The sequence below is a fragment of the Primulina eburnea genome, chromosome 14, assembly GCF_022965805.1.
Source record: "Primulina eburnea isolate SZY01 chromosome 14, ASM2296580v1, whole genome shotgun sequence".
In the NCBI taxonomy this organism is placed as follows: domain Eukaryota; kingdom Viridiplantae; phylum Streptophyta; class Magnoliopsida; order Lamiales; family Gesneriaceae; genus Primulina; species Primulina eburnea.
Genome location: NC_133114.1, coordinates 16,328,648 through 16,352,924, shown reverse-complemented (window position 1 = coordinate 16,352,924; position 24,277 = coordinate 16,328,648). Strand labels below are relative to the sequence as shown.

At 38.4% G+C, this 24,277-nt stretch overlaps 2 protein-coding genes across 2 annotated transcripts; both read left to right on the top strand.

Annotated features, from left to right (window-relative positions):
* The first annotated feature begins 497 nt into the window (after positions 1 to 497).
* Positions 498 to 1,109, top strand: LOC140811210 (uncharacterized). The gene has a single exon (XM_073169080.1). The coding sequence runs from the start codon at positions 498 to 500 to the stop codon at positions 1,107 to 1,109; it is 612 nt and encodes a 203-aa protein (XP_073025181.1).
* Positions 1,110 to 6,200: 5,091 nt separating this feature from the next.
* On the top strand, positions 6,201 to 12,280 carry LOC140811485 (uncharacterized). Its single transcript, XM_073169393.1, has one exon. It carries the CDS (start codon positions 6,584 to 6,586, stop codon positions 7,691 to 7,693), a length of 1,110 nt encoding a protein of 369 aa, XP_073025494.1. The 5' UTR covers positions 6,201 to 6,583; the 3' UTR covers positions 7,694 to 12,280.
* The last annotated feature ends 11,997 nt before the right edge of the window (positions 12,281 to 24,277 follow it).

The following is a 24,277-nucleotide window of genomic DNA, read 5'->3' as shown; positions in this document are numbered from 1 at the left end:
AGGGGCTACCCCTGACATCGTGATAAGTGCCTTCACCCAAGGACTAAGGGGATGAGAATTTTTCAAATCGCTGGTCAAGAAACCTCCATCGAGCTATGATGATTTGTTAGTTCGGGCAGAAAGATATGTAAATCTAGAGGATGCCTAGCGGCACAAGAGGATGGAGCAGCGGCCCGGGGGAGGAAGAGTTGAGGGAGCAGAGAGAGGAGGAAGGAAGAGGGGCACAAGGGAAAGGGAGGAGAATAAAGCTAGGGACAAAAAACAATTCTCATCACATGTTCCTCTGGATAGGAGTCGTGACGAGGTGACGCAGCCCGAGGAGAGGTGGGAGAAGTCGCGAAGGGCTAAGAGCAGTGCTAGGTTGCCTTCATGGGACAGACGAGAAGGATCTGCATCCGGGTCAAGGCCCTCCATGGATAAATCAGAGGGTCGGGGAGCAGAGAGATGAAGGTCGAGGTCAAGGTGTTCCTCAGGAACTCGTCGAACCGAGGAGATGAATGAATGAGGATAACCACCATATGAGAGGAATGATTCATATGATCTCGGAGGGTGCTACTGATGGAGACTCTAGGCGAGCTCGGAAGGCACATGGGAGAAGGTTGGAGAACTTTGAGATATCTAAGGGTGCAGACTTACCACAAGACCCCGTCATCAGCTTTGGGGTGGAAGACCTCCGAGGCGTTGTGACTTCACATAACGATGCCTTGGTGGTAACGACCACCATTACCAATTATGATGTGGCGAGGATATTTATTGATAATGGAAGCTCCGTGAACGTCTTGTTCAAGAGTACGTTGGATCAAATGAATATGGAAGTATTTGAGTTTGAGCCGGTATCCACCCCGCTGTATGGGTTTGCAGGACACGCCATCCCGCCTTTGGGTCAGATTGTTCTTCCCCTATCCTTGGGGACTGATCCTCGGCGGGTAACAAAGATGATAGCCTTAACCGTGGTAGATACCTCGTCAGCGTATAATGGAATTCTAGGACGGCCATCCCTAAAAGATTTTAGAGCCGTAGCTTCCGCTTATCATCAGAAGCTTAAGTTTCCTGTGGGAAAACGAGTTGGAGTCTTGTGTGGAGACCAGAAAACCGCGCATCGATGTTAGGAGGGGGTAGTGAGGGAGGAGGGGAAAAGAGCGCCTTTGGAGGTTAACATGGTTAGGAAAGGAAGAATTGTGTAACTTTGTCCTGTGGAGGTACAAGAGGAGCAGAGATAAAAGTTGGAGAATGCGCCGGGTAAGGGTCTAAAGAGGCTCAGGAACACTTGCCACCTTAGAGAATATTAATCTTTACTTGAATTTTGCTGTATTTCGTTTTTGAATTTGTCTTAAGTTATTAGTTGAAATTTAATAAAGTCAAGTTCTTATATTAAGTTCGTGGATGTTGTTGTATTGTAAGGATGAAATGAATTAAATTTTCCTACTAAGACATCGCCTAGCAAAGGAGCAGAGTGGAGGAGAAAAATTTTATTTTCCTGCTAAAGCATCGCCTAGCAGAGGAGCAGAGTAGAGGAGGAGAATGAAACTTTATTTTTCCTGCTAAGGCGTCGCCTAGCAGAGGAGCAGAGTTTGGCCGGAGAAAAATTAAATTTTCTGCTATGGCGTCGCCTAGCAGAGGAGCAGAGTGGAGGCGTTGAATTTTATTTTCTTGCTAAGGTATCCCCTAGCAGAGGAGTTAGAGGGTGGAGGGGTTGAATTTTATTTTCCTGCTAAGGCATCACCTAGCAGAGGAGTTAGAGGGTAGAGGTGTTGAACTTTATTTTCCTGCTATGGTGTCGCCTAGCAGAGGATTTAGAGGGTGAAGGTGGAGAATTTTTATTTTCTTGCTAAGGTATCACCTAGTAGAGGAGTTAGGGGGTAGAGGTGTTGAATTTTATTTTCCTGCTAAAGTATCCCCTAGCAGAGGAGTTAGAGGGTGTAGGGGTTGAATTTTATTTTCCTGCTAAGATATCACCTAGCAGAGGAGTTAGAGGGTGGGGGCGTTGAATTTTATTTTCCTGCTAAGGCCTCACCTAGCAGATGAGTTAGATGGTGGAGGTGTTGAACTTTTCCTGCTATGACGTCACCTAGCAGAGGAGTTAGAGGGTGGAGGAGTTGAATTTTATTTTCCTACTAAGGCATCGCCTAGCAGAGGAGTTAGAGGGTGGAGGAGTTGAATTTTATTTTCCTGCTAAGGCATCGCCTAGCAGAGGAGATAGAGGGTGGGCGCGTTGAATTTTATTTTCCTGCTAACGTATCACATAGCAGAGGAGTTAGAGGGTGGAGGTGTTGAATTTTATTTTCCTGCTATGGCGTCACCTAGCAGAGGAGTTAGATGGTGGAGGTGTTGAATTTTTTTTCTGCTATGGACTATTTTAGCCGAGGAGTCAAGGGCGCGGGGAAGTGGAAACTATTTCCCTTCAAAAGCTTAGTAGAGGACCTTGAAGATGGGGGCGACGAGGCATACTGTGTTAGAAAAAATTATTTCGTTTGTCGTTAACGAACAATGTTTGTCGCTGCGAAAATTACGGGGATCGACCCGGTCAGGTCGCGGGGATCGACCTGCCCGGTCAGGTCGTGGGGGTTTGGGGGCAACGCCCCCAAAAGATATTCAGAAATCACACGACTATTCGTAAGGAAATGTATCAAAATCTCAACGTACTGGCATGGCACCGGGCGAGCGTGGCGCTTGTGTGGGCGAGGTGATGGGCAAGCTTGCGGCGCGGATGTTGGGCGAGCGTGGCTCGGCGTTGGGCGAGCGTGGCGGAAGTGCTGGGCTAGCTTGTGGCAGGGGCGAGGCGCGCTGGTCGTGGCGCTGGGGCGAGCGTGGCTCGGGAGTGGGCGAGCAGGAGAGGCTTTGGGCGAGCACGTTCTGGCGCGAGGCCCTGTCGGAGCTTGCTGAGGTAGGCGAGGCGAGCTCTGGGGCTTGGGGGAGCTCGGCTGGGCAGGGAGCTAGGCACGGAGGCGAGCGGCTGGGCAGGGGCGAGGCGCTGGCGGGCGAGGGGGCGAGGGGTTGGCGTGTAGGCGAGGCGAGCTCAGGGGCTTGAGCGAGCTCGGCTGGACAGGGAGCTAGGCAAGGAGGCGAGCGGCTGGGCAGGTGCTAGGGGGCGAGGCATGTGGGCAAGGAGGCGAGCGGCTGGGCAGGGGCGAGGGGCTGGCATGTGGGCTTGGGCGAGCTCGGCTGGGCAGGGGGACGGCGAGGCAGGCGAGGCGAGCGTGTGGGCTTGGGCGAGCTCGGCGGGGAAGGGAGACAGCGAGCCAGGCTGCGCGGCGGGCAACGTCCGGTCGAGCGTGGTGATGGGGCATGCATCCGACGGAGCGTGGAGATGGATTGCGTGAGCAGGGCGTGAGCGTGGGTGAAAAATTATGCAGGGGAGAAGTGAAATTGAACAGGATTATGATTTAATTTGTTTCCATATTTTTGGAGACTGACGTACGGCTGGAAGAAAATGCAAAACTCGAACCCGGTACCCCGAGAACAACACAATTAATCGAATTTCGAACCTGCGATTCAGTTCGACTCGGGATGGGGAGAGTGGTGATACCCCATGGATGAGCCCACTACCCCTGGCCCATCCCAAGCCTAAATAGAAGACAAGCCCATGAAGGGCCATGTATTCTCCTATAAATACCAGGTTTGAGTGTTCAGTTAGGAAATTCAATATATTGTTTTCAGCAGCACCCTTAGCTGCTCCCCCCATATATCCTCAGTCACTGACTTGAGCGTCGGAGGGACTACGCCAGGACACCCTCCTGGCCCTTCTTAACGGTCTTTTTCGTGATTACAGGCTCAGGACAATTTCAAAACCCTGCGTCTGTACTAGTGACACTGTGAGAACCAGGTCTTTTAAGCAATTTAAATCATTATTTCAAGGGAATTATTGGGATATTGGATTCTTGGAATTAATGACAATTATATTGTTAATCTTGTTATTGGAATTATTTTTATGGAAAGTCCTCAATGTCAAGATATTGTACAAGCAAATTTCGAAATTTGGGAAGGAATTTTTCTAGAATTGAATATCATACAATTAAAAGATTTAAGGCATGAATAATGCTAGATATTTTCGAAATTCCCTTAGATTAAATGCCAATATTTTGTAAGGATTAGTTGCTTGGTTATTTAGAAGGAAATCATCAAAAGTTTTCACCAAAACCGTTGGATCTAGCAACCTAAATTCTGAATTAATCAAGAGCATTGGATTAGAGAATGAATCTCCCAACCTTAGTAGCAATATTTTCGAAAATCAGCAAGAGAATTGGAGTCAATTTTGAGAGATTTGGCATTATTTTTGGTAGGATTTTTTGTACCAAATTTAGATCCATCTCCCTCACCTATAAATACCACACCACCTCTACTCATTCTCTACCCCATATTTTCGAAATCCCTTGCTAAAATCTCGAAAATTTCAGCATCCCCTAAGACAACATTCTGCCCGAATATCTTCCCGAAACTAGACAAGAAAGCAAGCCGAAGTTCTGTCTGAAGTAGGAGCGAGAAGCGATCTAAATTCCAAAGCCAAGCATCCACGTTTTCTTAGCACTCAAACACGGTAAGTGGGCTGTTTTAAATACTTATAAATTCGGTTTTTATGTGTATGAAAAATTTCGGTTTTGGTTTTAAAATACGGTCGAACGCCGTCGTCCGGTTCATACGTTTTTACGAAATTTTGGTACGTTTATGTTTGACACTGTGAGGATTCCCTGAAAATTGGTAGAGTTCCAACATATGCCCCTTAACAATGGGATAGAATTGTTTTTGACCTCGCCCCCTTAGAGGATTAAAACTTAGGGACTGACGTCAGTAAACCGTTAAAGGTGAAAAATCGCAGTATTATTACGTTATGGAATTTACGTTACGATTATGAAAAGCATGTTTTATGTATATGATATGTTTCGAAAATGTTATAAAATTGTTATGTTGTGTTCAAAGTGCCCCCATTTACTGAGTATTCCCAAAATACTCATCCCCCTTACTCTCCCCTCCCAGATAAGTCCGAAGAACATGTCGAGGATGAAGAGTCCGAGCAGTTTTGGGGCTGGTGATAGTAATAGATTTTATTTCGAATATTATGATTTAATGAATTGTAGGACGCTTCCGCATTATTTACTATTTCGTTGGATTCGGTATTGTAAAGACAATGTTTATTTCGGTTGAGTTATGAATTATAAACTGGTTCGGTTTATACTGTGCTACGAAAGACTTGTTGTTTCGATTGTGTGATTGCTAAACAACGCCGGTGTCAATCCCGAGTTTCGAAGCGTGACACACTTGTTGGGAGCGGACCCTAAATTTCTCGTGAGTATCAACAAGGAATTAGTTTTCTTTTTACTCAAATTCTTTGTTCATATCGAATTCCAGAAATTTAATAATAAAAAATATATATGTGATTTGTTTATTCAAACCCACTTTTTGCCTTTTGTAAAGGGAAGTAAAAAATTGGGAAATATTTAATTCGAGATTTTGTTTAAATGACTTTGAATCTTTGGTATGTTGCAACAAGAGAACTTACTTACAAATAATAGAATTGGGAAAGAAATGAAACGAAGCTAAACATATAAACCACAAATTTGTAAAATATGACTTGAACTCAGACGAATTGTGGATTACATTTTGTACTATAGTGAGTAATATTGTTAAGAAAGCCACGTTGTAGTTTTAATTAATAAACATATCCCTTTTAAACTCGTAATTAATCAGGCATATATTTTTAATAATAAAAATGTGATTATAGAATAAAAAGTATTTGAAACTTTCACCTTTTGAAATACACTTGTTCTCATTTACACTTTGAAGTAATAATTGCATCGAACATATTAAAGTGAAAGGGTTATGTATTACCATGCTACTCCAATTATCAATCTTTTAGCCCTCCGAATTGCGCAAATAAATTATAGGTTTTTTGAATCCAACTATCACAAATGATTATTAATCCTAAATGGCAAAAGTTTATGTGAGACAGTCTCACAGGTCATATTTTATGAGACAGATATCTTATTTGAGTCATCTATGGAAAAATATTATTTTTTATGCTAAGAGTATTACTATTTATTGTGAATATCGATAGGGTTGACTCGTCTCACAGATAAAGATTCGTGAGATCATCTCACAAAAGATCTACTCATCCAAAATACATTAAATTGTTATTGTCATAGACTTGCAGCTAACAGAAAACGAAGCCGACAGAAACTCCAAAATCTGATTACAAAAATTCGAAAAATTTACGAAGCGACTATTTTCGTAATCATAACTTTTAACTTTATATAAAGAAAATGACTTAATCGCTTTCGATGGCCAGAACATAAAACCTCATTAAAAACTGGCAAGTACAAAGTTCACCTTATGCATGAGCTGATGCCAGCACCTAAGGGAACAATATTGTTAATCTTCCAACCATTTGAACTGCTAGCAAAGGCGTTCTAGATGCATAGAATTTGACGTCAATTTCTTGATTTTCATCCTCAAATCTAACGCCAAGAAATATAAAATTATAGCTTGGAATGGAAATTTGTTCACACATTCAGATAGGACACAACATGCCGGTAAAAGTTTCTGCTCCAAATCCCATAAGAAAAGGAATCCTTTCACCCTCAAGCATCCGATGCCGAGTCCCCCGATTCCACGTTCCATATCTGCACCAGATATACAATCTCCCCCTCACACGAGTAATTCAGTTCGAACGATTCGTTCTACTGGCTCGCCAATAATCGTCTGGCCAAAGAAATTAAGCGACTTAATCACAAGAAAAGCCAAGAATCCTCAACTAACAGAGGAGAGTCTCCTGGAGTTTAATAGGAGAAATGCAGCAGCAAGGTACAGTACCAGCAGTCCGTATTACAAGGGCTTGACCGACTTTTCACTTGTTATAAATAGAGAAAAATTTTCGGGGTCGAGCCCTGGGAGAGAGAGCCATGCTGGCAGTTTCATCAGTTCTGGTTCCAAGTCGAGTTTTGTTGTGAAGGTGCAAGAATGGGGTTCGTCTTGCTTTACCTCGAAAAAGTATGAGAAGAGCTCTTCGTCATCGAGTTCTACATGGACCAAAAGCTCTCAGGATGCTCGTACCAGGACTTCATCATCACACATGAAACTCAAAGAAACAGGAGAGATATTAGCAAAAATAAAGACCAAGGTTTCTACGAATGATAAGGAATCTGGGAGGAAAAAAGTCAGTTTATGTTCACCAGAAAAGGAGAAGCCATTGAGGGAGAGAGATTTTGAACCATCCATGCTGTCATTGCCGTCACCCACTGCACAACCGCAAGAATCATTGCCGTATCCACAACCACAAACAATACTACCGACTGCACAACCATTGTCCTCAACACTGTTACCACCACCACCAATACCATTCCCTGATGCACCACTATCTCAGACCTCAGTTAGGGAAGGATTCATGAATGAGATTGAAAAAACAGAAAATGAAAGAAAATATGTGTGGGCAGACAGATACAGGCCATTATGGTTGCAAGATTTTCTCTGCAATAGAGAGACAGCACGTAGCCTTCAGACCACAGTGAGCAACTGGGGCAATAAAAAAGAAGAATGTAGCCATTTCATATTTGAGGGAAACCCAGGCGTGGGAAAGAGAACAATGATTTGGGCCTTCCTTAGAGAAGCTTTTGGACCAGAAAAAGTACAGGTACAACTGCAAAATTATCATAATCAATTCAGTTCCATAATCTTTATACGGATTCACACTCCAGTAGAATAAAAATCATGGAATAACAAGATCAAGCAATCGAACAAGAATCTTATAATAGCAGCGAAAATAATGTTCCAGATAACGTAGCCTGGAACTCATCTGTCAAGTTAATCATTTTCATTTTATTGAGAAACAGGTGCAACCTGCAGATTCTTGCTTAAGATTATTTTCTTTTAAAATTTTTATCTTCTGTATTTTATCATCCACAGGCAAGAGAAGAATGCAAGGAATTTCATTTGAAGGTAAATTCATATGCCAATTTTTGCAACTCACCTCTTGTTCATAAAATTTCAAAGCTATATATTACTGTGCATCTACTTCAACACCAGCATCTGCATACAAATTACTCAATAGGTAAACATGATTCTTCTCATAATGAAGGAGTTTTTACTTCTACTAATTGCAGTTACGAATACACCAACATTGAAAGCAATAAAAACATGCATATATGGAAATTGTATAGGACACCTAATTAAACAGGCGATTGTTCCCACAAAAAATTAAGGTAGAGAAAGCATGAAACTATTATTCACAAAAGAAAGAACTGTAGGATTTTATGGATATGTATAGATACTTTTTCTGTTGTATAGCTGATCATTAAGTAAAGCAGGAAATGAAAGCCACATATATTCTCAACTTGCCTATAGGAACAGTTCATGCACACGATTCACATTCATAACAAATGAGCATGAACTAAATAATTTGAGGAGATTGATTCGAAATTCATGGATTTCTATTTTAGTTATTGATAACAAAGAAACAATAGATCAAATATTATTCATACATTACTTATTTACATATTAATTACACAAATTAGAGTGGTAGATCTCAAATGATACCATTATTTGGTGAATTTGAAACTAATCATAACTAACGTGAAACACCATATAAACATGTAAAATGTAGATTCGAAGTTCATATCTTGCTTCTCTAAAACAACAAAATACATTTGCATGGATTTGAAATCCATCAATCCAAATACAACCTTCCTGTAACAGTAACAGAAACTAGTATTGCAACACTTATAATCCTGAGCATAAGAAACCATTGGTCATATTGTAATTGCTCCTTAGAGTGAGGTATACCTGGGAACTTAGGAAAGATTATACCGCTCGTGAGTTCTACACGCACTGCACGAGCTTCTCATTGTACAAAGGTGTACCAGATACCTTTGATCCTCACTCTCACTTAACCAGCCTGTTTTGATGGATGAAAGAAAGTAGGATGCACCTCAAGTGCTCATCATAATCAACCTATCTCCCTATTTTACTAATTTCACAGGGAGAAGCAGTGAGCAGTATCCTCGTTAATTTAAAGGTATCATCTCAACATATTGAAGTCAACCTTTCTGAACTTAAAGGTTATGAAAAGCATGTCATTGCTGAACTTATCAAAGAAAAAAATCAGAAGTTGCCTATCCCAACTTCGCAGCACAATCGTGAGAACTGCATAGGTATTGCGATATTTTATGTGAATATAATTATATCCTCTGAAAGATTAATCCAACATATCATGTTGTTCATATAACTGTTGCAGCAATCATTCTAAATGACGCAGACAAGCTATCTACTGATGCCCTGTCATATATCAAGTGGATGTTAGAGAAGTTCAAAGGATGCAACAAGGTATTCTTTTGCTGCCGAGATTCTGCAAAGCTCTATCCCATAAAGCCAATCTGCACATTGGTTCAACTCCTCGAACCTTCTGATGAAGAGGTAGCTGTCTTGTTCTTTAAAATCCCAGATTCACCATTAGACTCATAAATTAGAAGTTTCAAAGTCTTTCGTCTTACAATTCCTTGTCTTTAACAGATTCTTGCAGTTCTGGCATTTATAGCGAAACAAGAAGGGATACAGTTGCCTCAAAAGTTGGCAAACCAGATGGCTAAAAATTCCAAGAACAACCTAAGACAAGCTATACGCTCATTTGAAGCCACTTGGCACTTCAAGTATGTTCAGCGATTGATGTACACACACATTTCAATCACAGTTTTTTCCATTTGACATTACACAAATTGATTCTAGTTGCACATGCCATACCTTATGACTTCAATGAGCAGTTCTCGCTTGAAGGAAGATCAAAATATTAAAACTGGTTGGGAAGATAAAATCGCTGATATTGCACGAAATGTTATAGAAGAGCAAAGTCCAAAGCAGTAAGTATTATCACATACGTAAACAACTGATTCAATCTGAAGAAACTTAAATCTAACAGTAAGAGTCCATCTGCTCCGTAGGCTATATAATATCCGTGGAGAACTTCAAAATCTGATAGAGCATAATGTAGATCCAGAGTACTTATTCCAAGTAAGGACAATATAGGTTTTATATTTACTATACATGATTTAAATAGTATTAAACTATTTTTTGTTACGCAGAATATAGTCGAAGAACTTAAAAAGAATCTTCCTGATCAGATAGAGGAACAATTTAAAAATCTATACAATGATTATCAGGTAAATCCTTGATAAATCAATTAGTTTTCTCTTCGCATGATCCTATAACCTGTGTGTCATAATATAGATATTACAGAATGACTGGCTAATCAGATTCCTAATTGCCAGAAAAATCAAGATATTAAAAGGTACCTGGCCCCAGAAAACCATCAAGAAGAGGAAGGTAAGAGGCATAATGATCCAAGAAAAAATGTCCAACAGTTCATGAGGATCGAAGGTAAGAAATTATCACATGAAACATGTGATGGTATGTTCAAGGGGCAATCCCTTCTGCACTCAATAAAGTAAGAGCTTTTTTGCAAAAAACAAAAAAACAAAAAAATAAATAGAGTTTATTGATGGACAAAAATTCCTAAATAATTTATTACAAGAATGCAAAAAATTAGAAATTTCTTGAAATCAATATGACAAACATTTTTCATGCTGATCTTCCCTTCCATAGAAAATATTTATTACCCAAGATTAAGAAAGATGAGACCATACCTGAGAACACTGTTGCTGGATTCTATTACTTCCCATTTTACAAATGTCATGACCAAAGTTAAGTATCAGAAAGTTCCACCAAAGTTAAGTATCAGAAAGTTCATGAGAACAAACATAAATGCCAACATAAATATGGCAAGTCACATTATCATTTCTTTCAAGTATCCAAGAGTTTCATTGATATCGCCACATCTCAATCTAGATATATTGGTCGTATCAATATAATAAAACATCAATGAAATTGGAGATGGTCTCTTTTTAGTACTATAATGTACTAGGTTCCTAAATTATGAATCTCAGTTTATGAAACAAAAAATGAGAAATAACAGACAAACAAATTTACAGAAAAATACCAAACTAAAAAACTACATAAACCATCTCTATGAGGAACTATAAAATCTTTGCAATTATTCTTGGGAAGGATAATGCTGAAAAGGAGATGCTCAATGAAAAAGATAATAAAAAAAGATGTGAGTCAAAATTTGTTCCTACAAGTTTTAGAATCATGGGTTTGGGGTTCAATGTTAAATGCCTAATATTCCAACTCCAGGAATAAAGGAAACCACGACTTTTATCAAGATATATGAAAACCAGAGATGGGAAAGAAGAAACTGTAAAGAGAAAATAGAACTCGATTCCCCTTTTTTACAGAGAACCAAATACATAGCATGATGATGCTTTCGTCCTAATGGTTTGATCATATTATTATTCTATAATATAATTGATAGAATGTTTACCACATGCTTGATCTGACACTTATTTCATCAAGTCTACATAGAAACGAGGAATGATAAATTTCACTTCTTTATGTGGCATACTTGCACTCAGTCTAGTCATGGTGTGGCTTTAGGCAATGTGATTATTTACTTTTGTCCAAAGTCACTCGATCTTATCTGCATTCCATTAGTGCATATACACCAACCAAAATTGATTTGAAGAACCCAAATTTTCCGGTCACAAGCTTTATACGGCCATAAATGCTCTACTTTTCAACTGGAAAATATAATTGCTGATACCTCTGTATCAATGTAAGGCTCGCTGTCTCGCTGATCACTCTTTTTCTCAACTTCAGAGTTTATAGCAAGATTCATGAGTTGGTACAAGGGCTTGGCCATAAAAAACAAGGAAGTTTGACCAAAAGGAACACAGGGGTGCTGATTACATGGTTTCACGAACCACCTGCTACAAAATATCATTCAAAGTTTCATACAACGATTTGTTGTCTGTAAGTGTATTGATTCCTCATTTCTGGCACAGAATAAAACCAATCCCAACTACATTGAAAGTAAGACTTTGATGATGATTTTAAGCATATAATAAAACAGGTGATCAACATTACATTAGTGTCATACCATATAAAGCTGAATGCATTGAAGAATGCACCGAGTGTCAACCCATTCCGGATTGTTTTCTCTTCTCATAAGTACATATTTCATACAAATTCTTTCTTGTAAATGGGATTTTTTCAGCATGCAGGCTCTCTTTTTTCTTTAAAGAGATTGCACATGCTTTCTAGAACTAAATGTTTTACCTCTTCTGTAGCCCAACTTGAATAGCAGTTAATGTTAATCTCCATTGCTGTACAAGGTATAGTGCTATCTTGTGTTGTTAAATGAATTTCTCAAAAGTAAGTTAAGTTAAGAATTAACACACACACAAAACATGCTCGTAACAGTTAGAAGTAATTAATAGAGCCTTCATCTCTCCAAGATCTCTTTCAGAGAGGCAAAAGTTGAGACGTGTAACATGAGAAAAGGCACTCTACAAGACACTAAGCATCACCAGGACCAGCCGCCAGCCGATATTAAATACAAGTGACAAGTCCATCTCAAGAGATCCAGTAGCATCTTTGATGGCAAAGCAATAATGCTTCTCTATGCTTGACATTTTTATTTTTTATTCATGAGCAAAAAGAGAGAACCCTCCTACTTTGCCAAATCAGCCTTCCTCGCCTAATATCAGGCGCACAGGAAAAATGCCAATTCAAGAAATTTTTTATGGCTAATATCCAATGAAATCGGATTTATATGCTAACCAATGCTCAAAGAAGATCCAAGCCTCCCAAACAATCTTGATTTTAAGAGCAATGAACCAATTGCAACCATAGCATAAGAATGCACTAGCTAATTAATTAATCAGAAATGTAAACGATTTCTACGGGTTGGATGTCAATGCAAAAAAAGAAAAAACAAACTCACACAAAATTTTTGACTCACCTCTTTAGGAAACATCTATGATGTCCGTATAGTAAATCTGAGCATACAAAGCTTGATTTGAAAGAAAAACAAAAGAAATTCCTGAGAATATAACTGACATACAGTATCATCTTATTAAGATAATCTAACAAGTTATTGGAGTTTAAGGTCCTTGCTCTCTTGTTTGAAAGAAGTTCAGTTTGAAGTTAACTGATAGATTCATATGTAACAAAGAAACAGCCAAGCAAATTAAATTGGTGTACTCGTTAATGCAATGGCAGTGCTAGCTCCTAGATGTTCTATGTGCTTCCATTTAAGGTCTTTTGTATATTTACGATTCATAAGAGCAAAAAATGTAAGAAGACGTGGAACATATCAATTCATATCAAAAGAAAATAAACGTCTAGGAAATGACGACGGTCATAGCTTATAATTTTGAAAAATGGTACATGCACCACTTCAATTTTAGAAAATTGAGAAGCGCATGTGCATTTTTTTGACAATAAGACTCCCGAAATCACTCATTGATAGTATGAGAAGCCTATAAATGTTGAGTTATCGGATTTCTAGTATCCAAAATGCAACGGAAGTTTCAAAATTTTCTTTGGGCACTCGTATGTTTTAAATTAAATAAACATACATAGGATATTTAGTAATATACCTTTAGTGAGTTTTTAACTTGGCACCAACTACTCCGATATTAGCGGACGTAGCTCTTGTTGTAAATCCCTACGAACTTTCTTCAAGAACTCATTTATTTAATCTTTGAATCAGGTTCACGACTAGAAGATTAGTTTCTCTTCTAACTTGCACTAGAAAATTAAAAGAGATTTTAGTTGAGATTAAAAACTAGAGGCAGCACAAAAACCCCTAAAATTCTAGGAGTGGAGGCCGAAAAATTTTGATGCTTTTGGAGAGGTAATTTTCGAATTCTCTATGGGATTGGAGGCTAGGGTTAATCATCTCATTCTTTAATACAAAAACCCTTGACCATCTTTTCTTAATTGTAGATTTGGTTCCTTAATTAAGATTAATGATCTTGAATAATTATCTCATAAATTCAACTCTTTGAATTTATTTGCTCAAATTTTAATTATCATAAATTCAACTCCTTGAATTTACTATATTATAATTTTATATAAATTCAACTCATTGAATTTATTTTCTCTCAATAGGAACAAACGATCCGGTGCTTGTGTGCTCAATGATTCAGGGATACAGCTAGCCGTTGGTTCACAACTCTTTGTGATTTAGGACATTTTCCTTTATTCGGGCTTACCCCAATTTGCCCCATTTCATGCACCAACATTTGGTCATGAGAATGTCAGAAATCATTTTTTGATTAAACCCACCGATTCATGGTAAGAGCGTCTGGTAGCATCACCCCATGATTCCCTAGGTATCACTGATAGTTCCTGCAAGAACCAGTCGGTTATGTTTAACGTACAATACGGTCCCTTCATCTCATATATCTCGATCGAATTTGCAACCATTGGTTCATCAAGGGTTGCATATTAATTCGATAGTTATGTGATACAATCACGAAATATTCATAGTGTGATCAGATGCACAACTAGAGAACTCCCTCCCTAATGTACATTCCACACTCTGGTCAGAGATTTCATGCATTATTATTTCGTTGATCACATAGGATATCCACACCTATAGGTGAGCGGTGAATTCCTGACTACAATACACTAGCTCATGCATATGTTGCAACTGCACCCAACCTCGCCACTTTGTGACTCTCGCGGAGTCAGTAAACGAGTCAAAGCACAATCCTATTATGTAGAGCCTCAGTGTTGTCCCAAGTCGTAAGGATATAATCATGTACAATCACAACCACATGCTTTTCTTCTCGATTAATGATAACCACTTGGAAAGTCCGAGGGAGGGTTGTTCAGTACAGTCATCGTATGATTATCCATCTGCATGATTGGACATCTCTATTCCCTTACCATGAAACACGATACACAACATCACATATGCTAGTTTCAAGCTCAAGCTACATTTATCCTTATTTTAGGCGGCTGAATCGACTAGGAACAAATTTAGGATATACATTTTTTACAAATGAGTTTCAAGATCGAATTACGATTCCTTTGTATTAAAGTATAATCAAAGACTTTATCTATGCTGATTGCATGTGTATACAGATAAAGCAAAATGAAACCATAAAAAGTTAAATTATATTAAAATAAAGATTGTTTATTACACTTGAGTCAATAAATTTCCTAGCCAACCGTTGGCTTGCAGAGCATCTATTCTAACAATAAATACCGGTGATTGAGGTCCCTAAGCACATACCTCATAAAAAACACAATCTACAGAGAGTGTTGGAGTGTTTAAAAGGCTTCAACCGGAGGAAAACAGAAAACAGAAAACTTACAAATTATTTGATGGCCGGAGGTAACGCTCGATCCACTTCCGCATATTGTTTATCATGTTTATAAATGTGTGGAAACACGAATTTTGAGAAAAATTCTAACATTTAGTATAAGAGCCGTGATATCTTTGCTTTTAAAAGTTTGTTTTTTTATTTTCTGAAAATCGGATATCACGAACTTTAAAAACTTATTTGTAAAAGTTTTGCATGAGAAACTTAAAATTTGAAGTTCAAACATAATAACATTAAGAAATTTACCTGAGAATTTCTTCTGAGTATAACTGGTAGGAGAACATCTTTCTCGGTTGAAGTTCTCTATCGAACATTGGGATTCTTAAAGATGACAATATTCATTTTTTTGTTTTTTCAAAAAATTTGAGAAAAAAAATTTTCACGAGGAAAATTTCTGAAAATTATTCTCAAGAAAATTGAATATGAACATTTGAAGTGCTCGAGAGGTTGAAGATAACTTTGAGGTTGGCTTCAATAATGTATTCAGAATTCAATTTACTAATAGGAAGCATTTAATATCAATATTTTGTTGGCTTTTTCAAAAGCATGAATAGTTGTTAGGTTGGCTTCAATAATGTATTCAGAATTCAATTTACTAATAGGAAGCATTTAATATCAATATTTTGTTGGCTTTTTCAAAAGCATGAATAGTTGTTGTGACATTGATATTATTATAACAAATATTATAAAAATATATGGATACAATATCACAACATTTGAGACACAATCTGACTCTCACATTATGGATGTTGACCACCATATGCATACTATAATAAAAGCAGGATGACTTGGTGGTGAAGAAAAATTGAATTTTGAATATATGTTAAGTTTTTTAATTGGTTAAATTAGGTGAATTTTTATTATTAAGAATCATGTTTCACATACCTAATTTTTTTTTAAAAAAATATATTGATAAATCAAGATTCACCTTATGTTTATATTAAATTGTATTGAGTATTTTATAATTTAAAATGAACATATCAAGTAAAAAAGTGAATATAAAGTTATTTAATGAAAAATTTTGACTTATAAAGATTCACATAAATGTGGATAATTAAAGAGAATAATTATTATAAGGTGACATGAGAAAACACGATCTGGGAATGTTCTTTATAGATCGGTTTAAACTGCCTTGACTAGCCACTAGTCTCCCTGATGAACGTTGCTCTGTCTAGGAGTTAGGTATTTAAAGGAACTTAGCCCTACCTATCTTTTCTAGGAGCACTCTTGGTAAATGTTGATTGTGTCACTAAATAATTATTATATAAAGTATTAAGTAAAGAAAAAATTTTGTTCAGTGAACCGTATAATTTTAAATAATTGAAAAATAGCCACAATATATTTAATTATGGAAAATTATACATTCAGTGGATTTGGATCACATAATAGACATCAATTGTAATTAATTATATAAACATAATAAATTTAACCCCACAAAAATTTTTGTTATATTTATATAACTAATTAGGTTAAAATAGCAAAATTATATATATTTTTTAATTTACCCACAAGAGTAAAATGGAAATACATTTTGATAGTTTTATCATAAAATTCTAGAAAAATCTTATCGAATTAAAACTTTAGTCCACAGAAAAATTTTCTGTTACTAGATTTTTAATGATTTACATCGGCAAAATATGATATTACATCAAAGTTTTAAAAATAATAAGCATATTATACTTTTATGCAGTTATGCAACCTGCGAGTTTTTCTGATATGAAATGTGACATTCCCGAACTGAAGGGAGATAATTATAAAATATGAAAAGAAATAATTCTTTTTCAATTAGGGTGCATGGATATTGATTATGCTATACGGAAAGATGAACCATCTGCTATTACTGAAAACAACATTCCAGGTGATGTTAATCTTTATGAAAAATGGGAGCGATCTAATCGACTCATCGTAATGCTCATAAAGACCAAAATCTCTGCTGGTATGCGTGGTTCTGTCGTTCAGCATAATAAAGTCAAAGAATTACTGAAACCTATTGATGAACAGTTTCAGTGTTCAGATAAGACACTTGCCACCCTAATTATGAATTCTTTTCATTAAGGCTCACCAGTGTAAGAGGTGTGCGAGAGCACATCATGAATGCAGGATATAGCGGCTTGACTCAAGACACTCGAAGTGGAAATGTCTGAAACTTTCTTATGAACTCTTCCACAACAATATGGACCCTTCAAAGTTTCCTACAACCCACATATAGATAAGTGGTCAATAAATGAATTAATGACCATGTGCGTTCAAGAGGAAGGAATGTTGTTAATGAAAACGAGTGATAATATTTTTATGACTACACAAAAAAAGTATAAAAAGCAAGCCAAAGTCAAGGTAAAAGGGAAATGAATAATTCCACCTTAACCTGACTTTGTAAAGAGACGGGATACATGAAGAAGAATGGCAATAAATTTAAGGATTGACTTTAAAAGAAAGGTATTCCTATTTCATATGTCTGTTATGAATCTAATATGGTTGATATGATTTATAACACATGATGGAGTGATTTTGGTTCTACAATCCATGTTACAAATACCTTGCAAGGTATGCAAAGCCTAAGGAAACCTAAAGGAAATGAGTGGAACGTCTATTTAGGAAACAAGATGTCTTCGCATGTGGAGGCTATTGAGACTTGCTACCTAATATTGGATAGTGGTTTTATTTTAAAATTTGAAATGACATTTTATGTTCTTAGTTTTTCAATGAATTTAATTTCGATTTCAAATCTCGTACCCATTGGTTATTCCTTTCTGTTTTTGGATAAATCAATAAATTTATTTTATAAATCAAATATTGTTGGAAATGGTACAATGACTGATGATATTTTCTCTATTTCTTTAAAAAATAATAACACCACTATGCATGTTCAAAGAGGTATTAAAAATGTGTTATAAATGAAAATTCTTCTATATTGTGGCACATGAGATTGGGACACATCTCTATAGAGAGGATTAAAAGATTGGTGAATGATGGAGTACTTAGTACTTTATATTTTAGTGATTTTGAGACTTGTGTGGACTGCATAAAGGGAAAGTAGACCAATAAGTCTAAAAAAGGTGCCAAGAGGAGTACATAAATATTAGAAATCATACATTCAAATATTTGTTGTCCAGATATGGACATGTAAAGTCTGAAATACTTCATCTCTTTCATTGATGATTACTCACGATACATGCATGTCTACATGCTTCATAACAAAAATGAAGCACTAGAAGCCTTTAAGGTTTTTAAGGCTGAAGTGGAGAAGCAATGTGAAAAACCAACTATGATTGTGAGAACTGACAGAGATGTAAAATATTATGGTAGATACATTGAGAATTAAAATGCACCTGGTCCGTTTGCGAAGTTTCTCCAGGAACATGGGATTGTTGCCCAATATACTATGTCTGGTTCTCCAGACCAAAATGTCATAGCTGAGAGGAGAAACCGAACATTATTGGACACGGTGAGGATCATGTTTAGTAGCTCCAAACTTCCTAAATCATTGTGGACTGAAGCTCTTAAAACAACTCTGTATATATTAAATCTAGTTCCAACTAAGGCTGTACCATAGATGCCATTTGAATTATTTAAAGGTTGGAAACCGATTTTGCAACATATACGTGTTTGGGGTTGTCTTTATAAATAAGAATTTACAACCCACATGAAAATAAACTGGACCCAAGAACTATAAGTGAATATGTAACGAACCGTATTCTTTACTACTTAAAATTTGCGGAAAAATTAAAAATTTTCTTTTAAACTAAATGAAATGCGGAAATGAAATCAAATACGGTCGTCACTACATCCTTCATCAATAAAAATATTTGAAATCAACATCACCAATAAAATTTGCTAAAAGGAAACATTGTTCCAAAAGTTTTAAAATGAAACATAACATCAGAGTATTTTAAACTTGCATAAAAAGAATCGTAAAATAACATGGGCGGTCCTCGGGTTTAGCCTGCCGCTCAGTCCAAGCCTGTCCCTTGGTCACCACCTCCTGCCTCCTCATCAACATACTCACCTGCATCGATCAAGTCTAGTGAGTCTAAAGACTCAACACGTATAAACTGGAATAACGAGTACTACGTAATAAAATCACATGCAACTTTAAAATAGGACATACATAACTCGAACTTGAACGTACGTACATACGAAACTAGACGTGCCATCAACATAAACTTTCTTAAACATACTGCATACGTAAACATACATAACTTCATCATTTTGCGTAGAGGCATGTTTCAAAGCAAGTGACCCATAACATAATAAACGCCTGATCAGACACACCACAGTATTGGGCTGACAGGGACGTATCCGCTGCCACATACATAAGATCCCCGTTCATAATTTAACGGGCTGGTTGGTCCCCGCGTTCATAATTTAACGCTTTCCAACCATGATCTAACCCGTTCATAATTTAACGGGCGTATTGGTCCCCGTTCATAATTTAACGCTTTCCAATCCTAACATAATTTGGTCACAAGACATTTAGCATACTTCAAAAACTTGACATATTTTCTTTGCACGTCAACATACTTACTTGGCGTTGAGGGATTCGTTGGACTTCGATCGGGGCCGTTGCTGCACCAACTAACATGAATTTGCATAACTTAAACGTAGGAATCATACTTACTCTCAAGTCCAATCAATACTTAGGATTTTCTAACATTTCCCATGACACGACCTTGAAAATCCTTGCACTAAACCATGACGTCAAATCCCAAAATATACTTACAATTCTTTCAAAACAGTGAGTACACGGACCCCTACCCCGGGTCCGTGTACAGGTCTGGAAGAACAAAGGCACGGACCCCGTGCCAGGGTCCGTGTAAGGGTTCGTGCAGGCTCTGTGATCGCGAACTTACGAAAATTCTTGTACAAGCTTTGCTTAACTTTCTAGACCCGGTTGCACGAACTATGAACCGACACCCCGAGACCCATCCTAGCATACCATAACATAAAACCAATTTCTTACAACATCTCAAGCCACGACGTTCATCTTACGACGCATACAATTTCAAAAACGTGACAATCGACATTAATTTCTTTCCTACGAATTCTACTGCATTCGAGTGCCTATCGACACTAACCGACGTACCACATATCGACCCAACAACATAATAATCATACCTAGGTGCAACAACGATCGTCCGTCGATCTCCAACGAAGCCTGCAACAAATAAACTTCGAGAACACAATTATCGTAAAAGTCGCAGTTTGAGCAGTCCCACGAAAAACGCCATAACTCACTCAATTTTCATCCACAAATCTCGAATTATATATCAAAACGAAGGTATCGAAAAGTTCTACAATTTTGTAGTTGAAAGTTTTCTCAAATTCTCGACGGAAAAATCGCAGTTTCGAGAAGAACGGAAAGTTACGAGATTTCAGATCTAAAAAGTATTTCAGACGCATTCAAATCAATTTCCGCTCAAACGACGAACGTCATACATAAATTTTCACGCATAAAAATACACAACGCATACTATGACAAGATCGATGCAGAAAGAACAGAATATACGTGCCTTTTGATATTTAAAAATACCGTACGACGACACCGAAGCGGAGATGGAAGCGAGGTTGATCCGGGACGAACGTGGCGCTAAAATCTTCGAAGGAAACACACGAAAAATTGCTGGAAATCGAAGAGGGAAGGGGGCGGCTGCTTGAAGGAGTAAGAACCCTAGGTTTTCTCTCCTCAAAATAATAAAAACTGAAACTTAAGGTGAGTGTGTGTGTTTAGTGTGTGTAAAAACGTGTAAGTGTGTGTGAGTGTGCGTAAAGTGTGTGTGTGCGTTTTAATTAGGAGAAACTCTTAACTAAATAAATTATTTAAAATAATAATAAAAAGTTAACACACACTAGTTAAATCAAACTCTACAATTAAAATATCTACACACTAATTTTAAAGGTTTTAAACTCTTAATTCACTCAATACATTATTAAAGCTTTAAAAATACTAACAACTTAATCAATTATTTAAAACGCCCCATTCTCAATTTAAAATAAAATACCACATTTTAAATTGCCACAAACCGTCACCGGGTCTTTTCCTCAATCCCGCCTCGAATGATCGCCTGAAACATGGAACTCGAAAGACATTTTAACGTGCATCACATAAACATAAATAATTTGAAAATAACGCATTTAAGTAAATCATGCATCGCTAAAACTCATTTAAAATTAATTTAAATGATTTAATAATTAAATGAATGCATGGGTTATACGTGTATTAAATTTGGGCACTACAGTTCCTCCCCCACTTATAAAAATTTCGTCCTCGAAATTAAGTCTTACCGAACAACTCCGGGTAGCGAAGTCTCATGCCGGCCTCGGACTCCCAAGTGGCTTCTTCCACCGATTGATTCAGCCATTGAACTTTGACCAACTTGGTCGTCTTGTTCCGAAGCCTGCGCTCCTGTCTGTCTAGGATTTGGACTGGTTTTTCCTCGTAAGACAGGTCTGGAGCCAACTGCATCGGTTCATAACTCAGAATGTGCGAAGGGTTGGCTAGGTACTTCCTTAGCATCGAAACGTGGAACACATTGTGTACCCCGGCCAGATTCGGCGGAAGGGCAACACGATAGGCTAGTGTCCCAACTCTGTCCAAAATCTCAAACGGTCCCATAAACCTCGGACTCAACTTGCCTCTCTTTCCAAATCTCATAACACCCTTCATAGGTGCTATCTTAACGAATACGTGATCACCAACAGAAAATTCTAGATCTCTCCTCCTCTTATCAGCATAGCTCTTCTGACAGCTTTGGGCGGTCTTCATTCTGTCACGAATTTTGACCACCACGTCGGCAGTCTGCTGAACTATCTCTGGACCAAGTTCTGCTCTCTCACCAACTTCATCCCAATGAACTGGTGATCTGCACTTCCTCCCATACAGTGCCTCATAGGGGGCCATACCAATAGATGCTTGGAAGCTGTTGTTGTATGTGAACTCCACTAGAGGTAGTCTAGACTCCCAAGCTCCTTGAAAATCAATCATGCAGGCTCTTAGCAAATCCTCTAAAATCTGAATCACTCGCTCAGACTGACCATCTGTCTGCGGGTGAAAAGCTGTGCTGAAAAGCAACTTCGTCCCCGTGGCTGCGTGTAAGCTCTTCCAAAAGGACGATGTGAACCTCGGGTCTCTGTCGGACACAATCGAAACTGGAAACCCATGTAAACGGACTATCTCCTTGATGTAAACCTCCGCATACTGCGTCATAGAGAAGGTCGTCTTCACTGGTATAAAATGCGCTGACTTAGTGAGTCGGTCCACTATAACCCAAATAGAATTCGAACCTCTGACTGACCTTGGCAACCCAACCACGAAATCCATAGTAATGTTCTCCCACTTCCACTCGGGGATGGGGAGTGGCTTAACCAGTCCTGCTGGCCTCTGATGCTCAGCTTTTACTTGCTGACAAGTGAGACATTCGGATACGAATCTACGGATGTCTCGCTTCATCCCTGGCCACCAATACAATATCTGGAGGTCTTTGTACATCTTGGTACCTCCTGGGTGAATGGAATACGGAGATGCGTGTGCCTCTGTCAAAATATCCTGTCTGACCGAACCAACACTAGGCACCCACATTCTACCTCTGTATCTCACAATGTCGTCTGAAACTGTGTACATCACACTGCCCTTGGCTTCGTCTTTCAGTCTCGATTTCTGCAACTGCTCATCTGAAGACTGTCCTGCTCGAATACGGTCTAGCAAATCAGATTTGACTATCAGATTAGACAGTCTAGGGGCTCTGCCCTCAGGATAAATCTCTAGACCAAATCTCTGAATCTCCGACTGAAGTGGTTTCTGCACTGACAACTGAGCTACAACTGCCACTTTCCTGCTCAATGCGTCCGCGACAACATTAGCCTTTCCCGGATGGTAGCTAATTTCGCAGTCGTAATCTTTCACAAGTTCCAACCACCGTCTCTGTCTCATATTCAGCTCTCTCTGCGTGAAGAAATATTTGAGACTCTTGTGGTCGGTGAAAATCTGACATTTCTCGCCGTATAGGTAGTGTCTCCAAATTTTCAGGGTGAAGACAACGGCGGCTAACTCTAGGTCGTGAGTCGGATAGTTCTTCTCGTGCACTTTCAACTGCCTGGATGCATAAGCTATGACCCGACCCTGCTGCATCAACACTGCGCCTAATCCGAGCTTAGATACATCGGTAAAAAGTACAAACTCACCTTGCCCTGTTAGCATGGCTAGCACTGGCGCCGAAATAAGAGCTTGCTTCAACGTGTCGAAGCTCTTCTGACAATCATCACTCCACACAAACTTAGCATTCTTCTTGGTGAGTGAAGTGAGTGGCACCGCTATGGACGAAAATCCTCGAATAAACTTACGGTAGTAACCGGCTAAACCCAAAAAGCTGCGGATCTCTGATGCGTTCTTTGGCTCAACCCATTCCTTGACGGCTGCAACCTTAGATGGATCCACTTCAATTCCACTGCTAGATATAATATGACCCAAAAATGCAACTTTCTCCAGCCAAAATTCACACTTGCTAAACTTTGCAAACAATTTACGGCTCTGTAAAATCTCCAATACTGTCCTCAGATGCTGGTGATGCTCCTCATGGCTCTTCGAGTAGATGAGAATATCGTCAATGAATACTATGACAAATTGGTCGAGGAACGGCTGAAATACTCGGTTCATGAGGTCCATGAAAATTGCTGGAGCATTCGTCAATCCAAATGGCATTACCAAGAACTCGTAATGCCCATACCTAGTCCTGAAGGCTGTTTTGTGGACATCTGCATCCTTCACCTTCAGCTGGTGATACCCTGATCGAAGATCTATCTTAGAGAACACTGTAGCTCCCTGCAATTGATCAAACAAGTCCTCGATCCTAGGAAGTGGGTATTTATTCTTGATCGTCACCTTGTTCAGCTCACGATAATCGATGCACAGTCTCATGCTACCGTCTTTCTTTTTCACAAAAAGCACTGGCGCGCCCCACGGTGAGAAACTCGGGCGGATAAACTCCTTGTCTAAGAGCTCCTGAATCTGTTGCTCGAGTTCTAACATTTCTGCTGGAGCTAATCTGTATGGTGCCTTAGAGATTGGC

Coding starts and splice junctions, on each gene's coding strand:
- LOC140811210 (XM_073169080.1), top strand. CDS start 498: ATGAATGAGGATAACCACCATATGAGAGGAATGATTCATATGATCTCG.
- LOC140811485 (XM_073169393.1), top strand. CDS start 6,584: ATGCCGAGTCCCCCGATTCCACGTTCCATATCTGCACCAGATATACAA.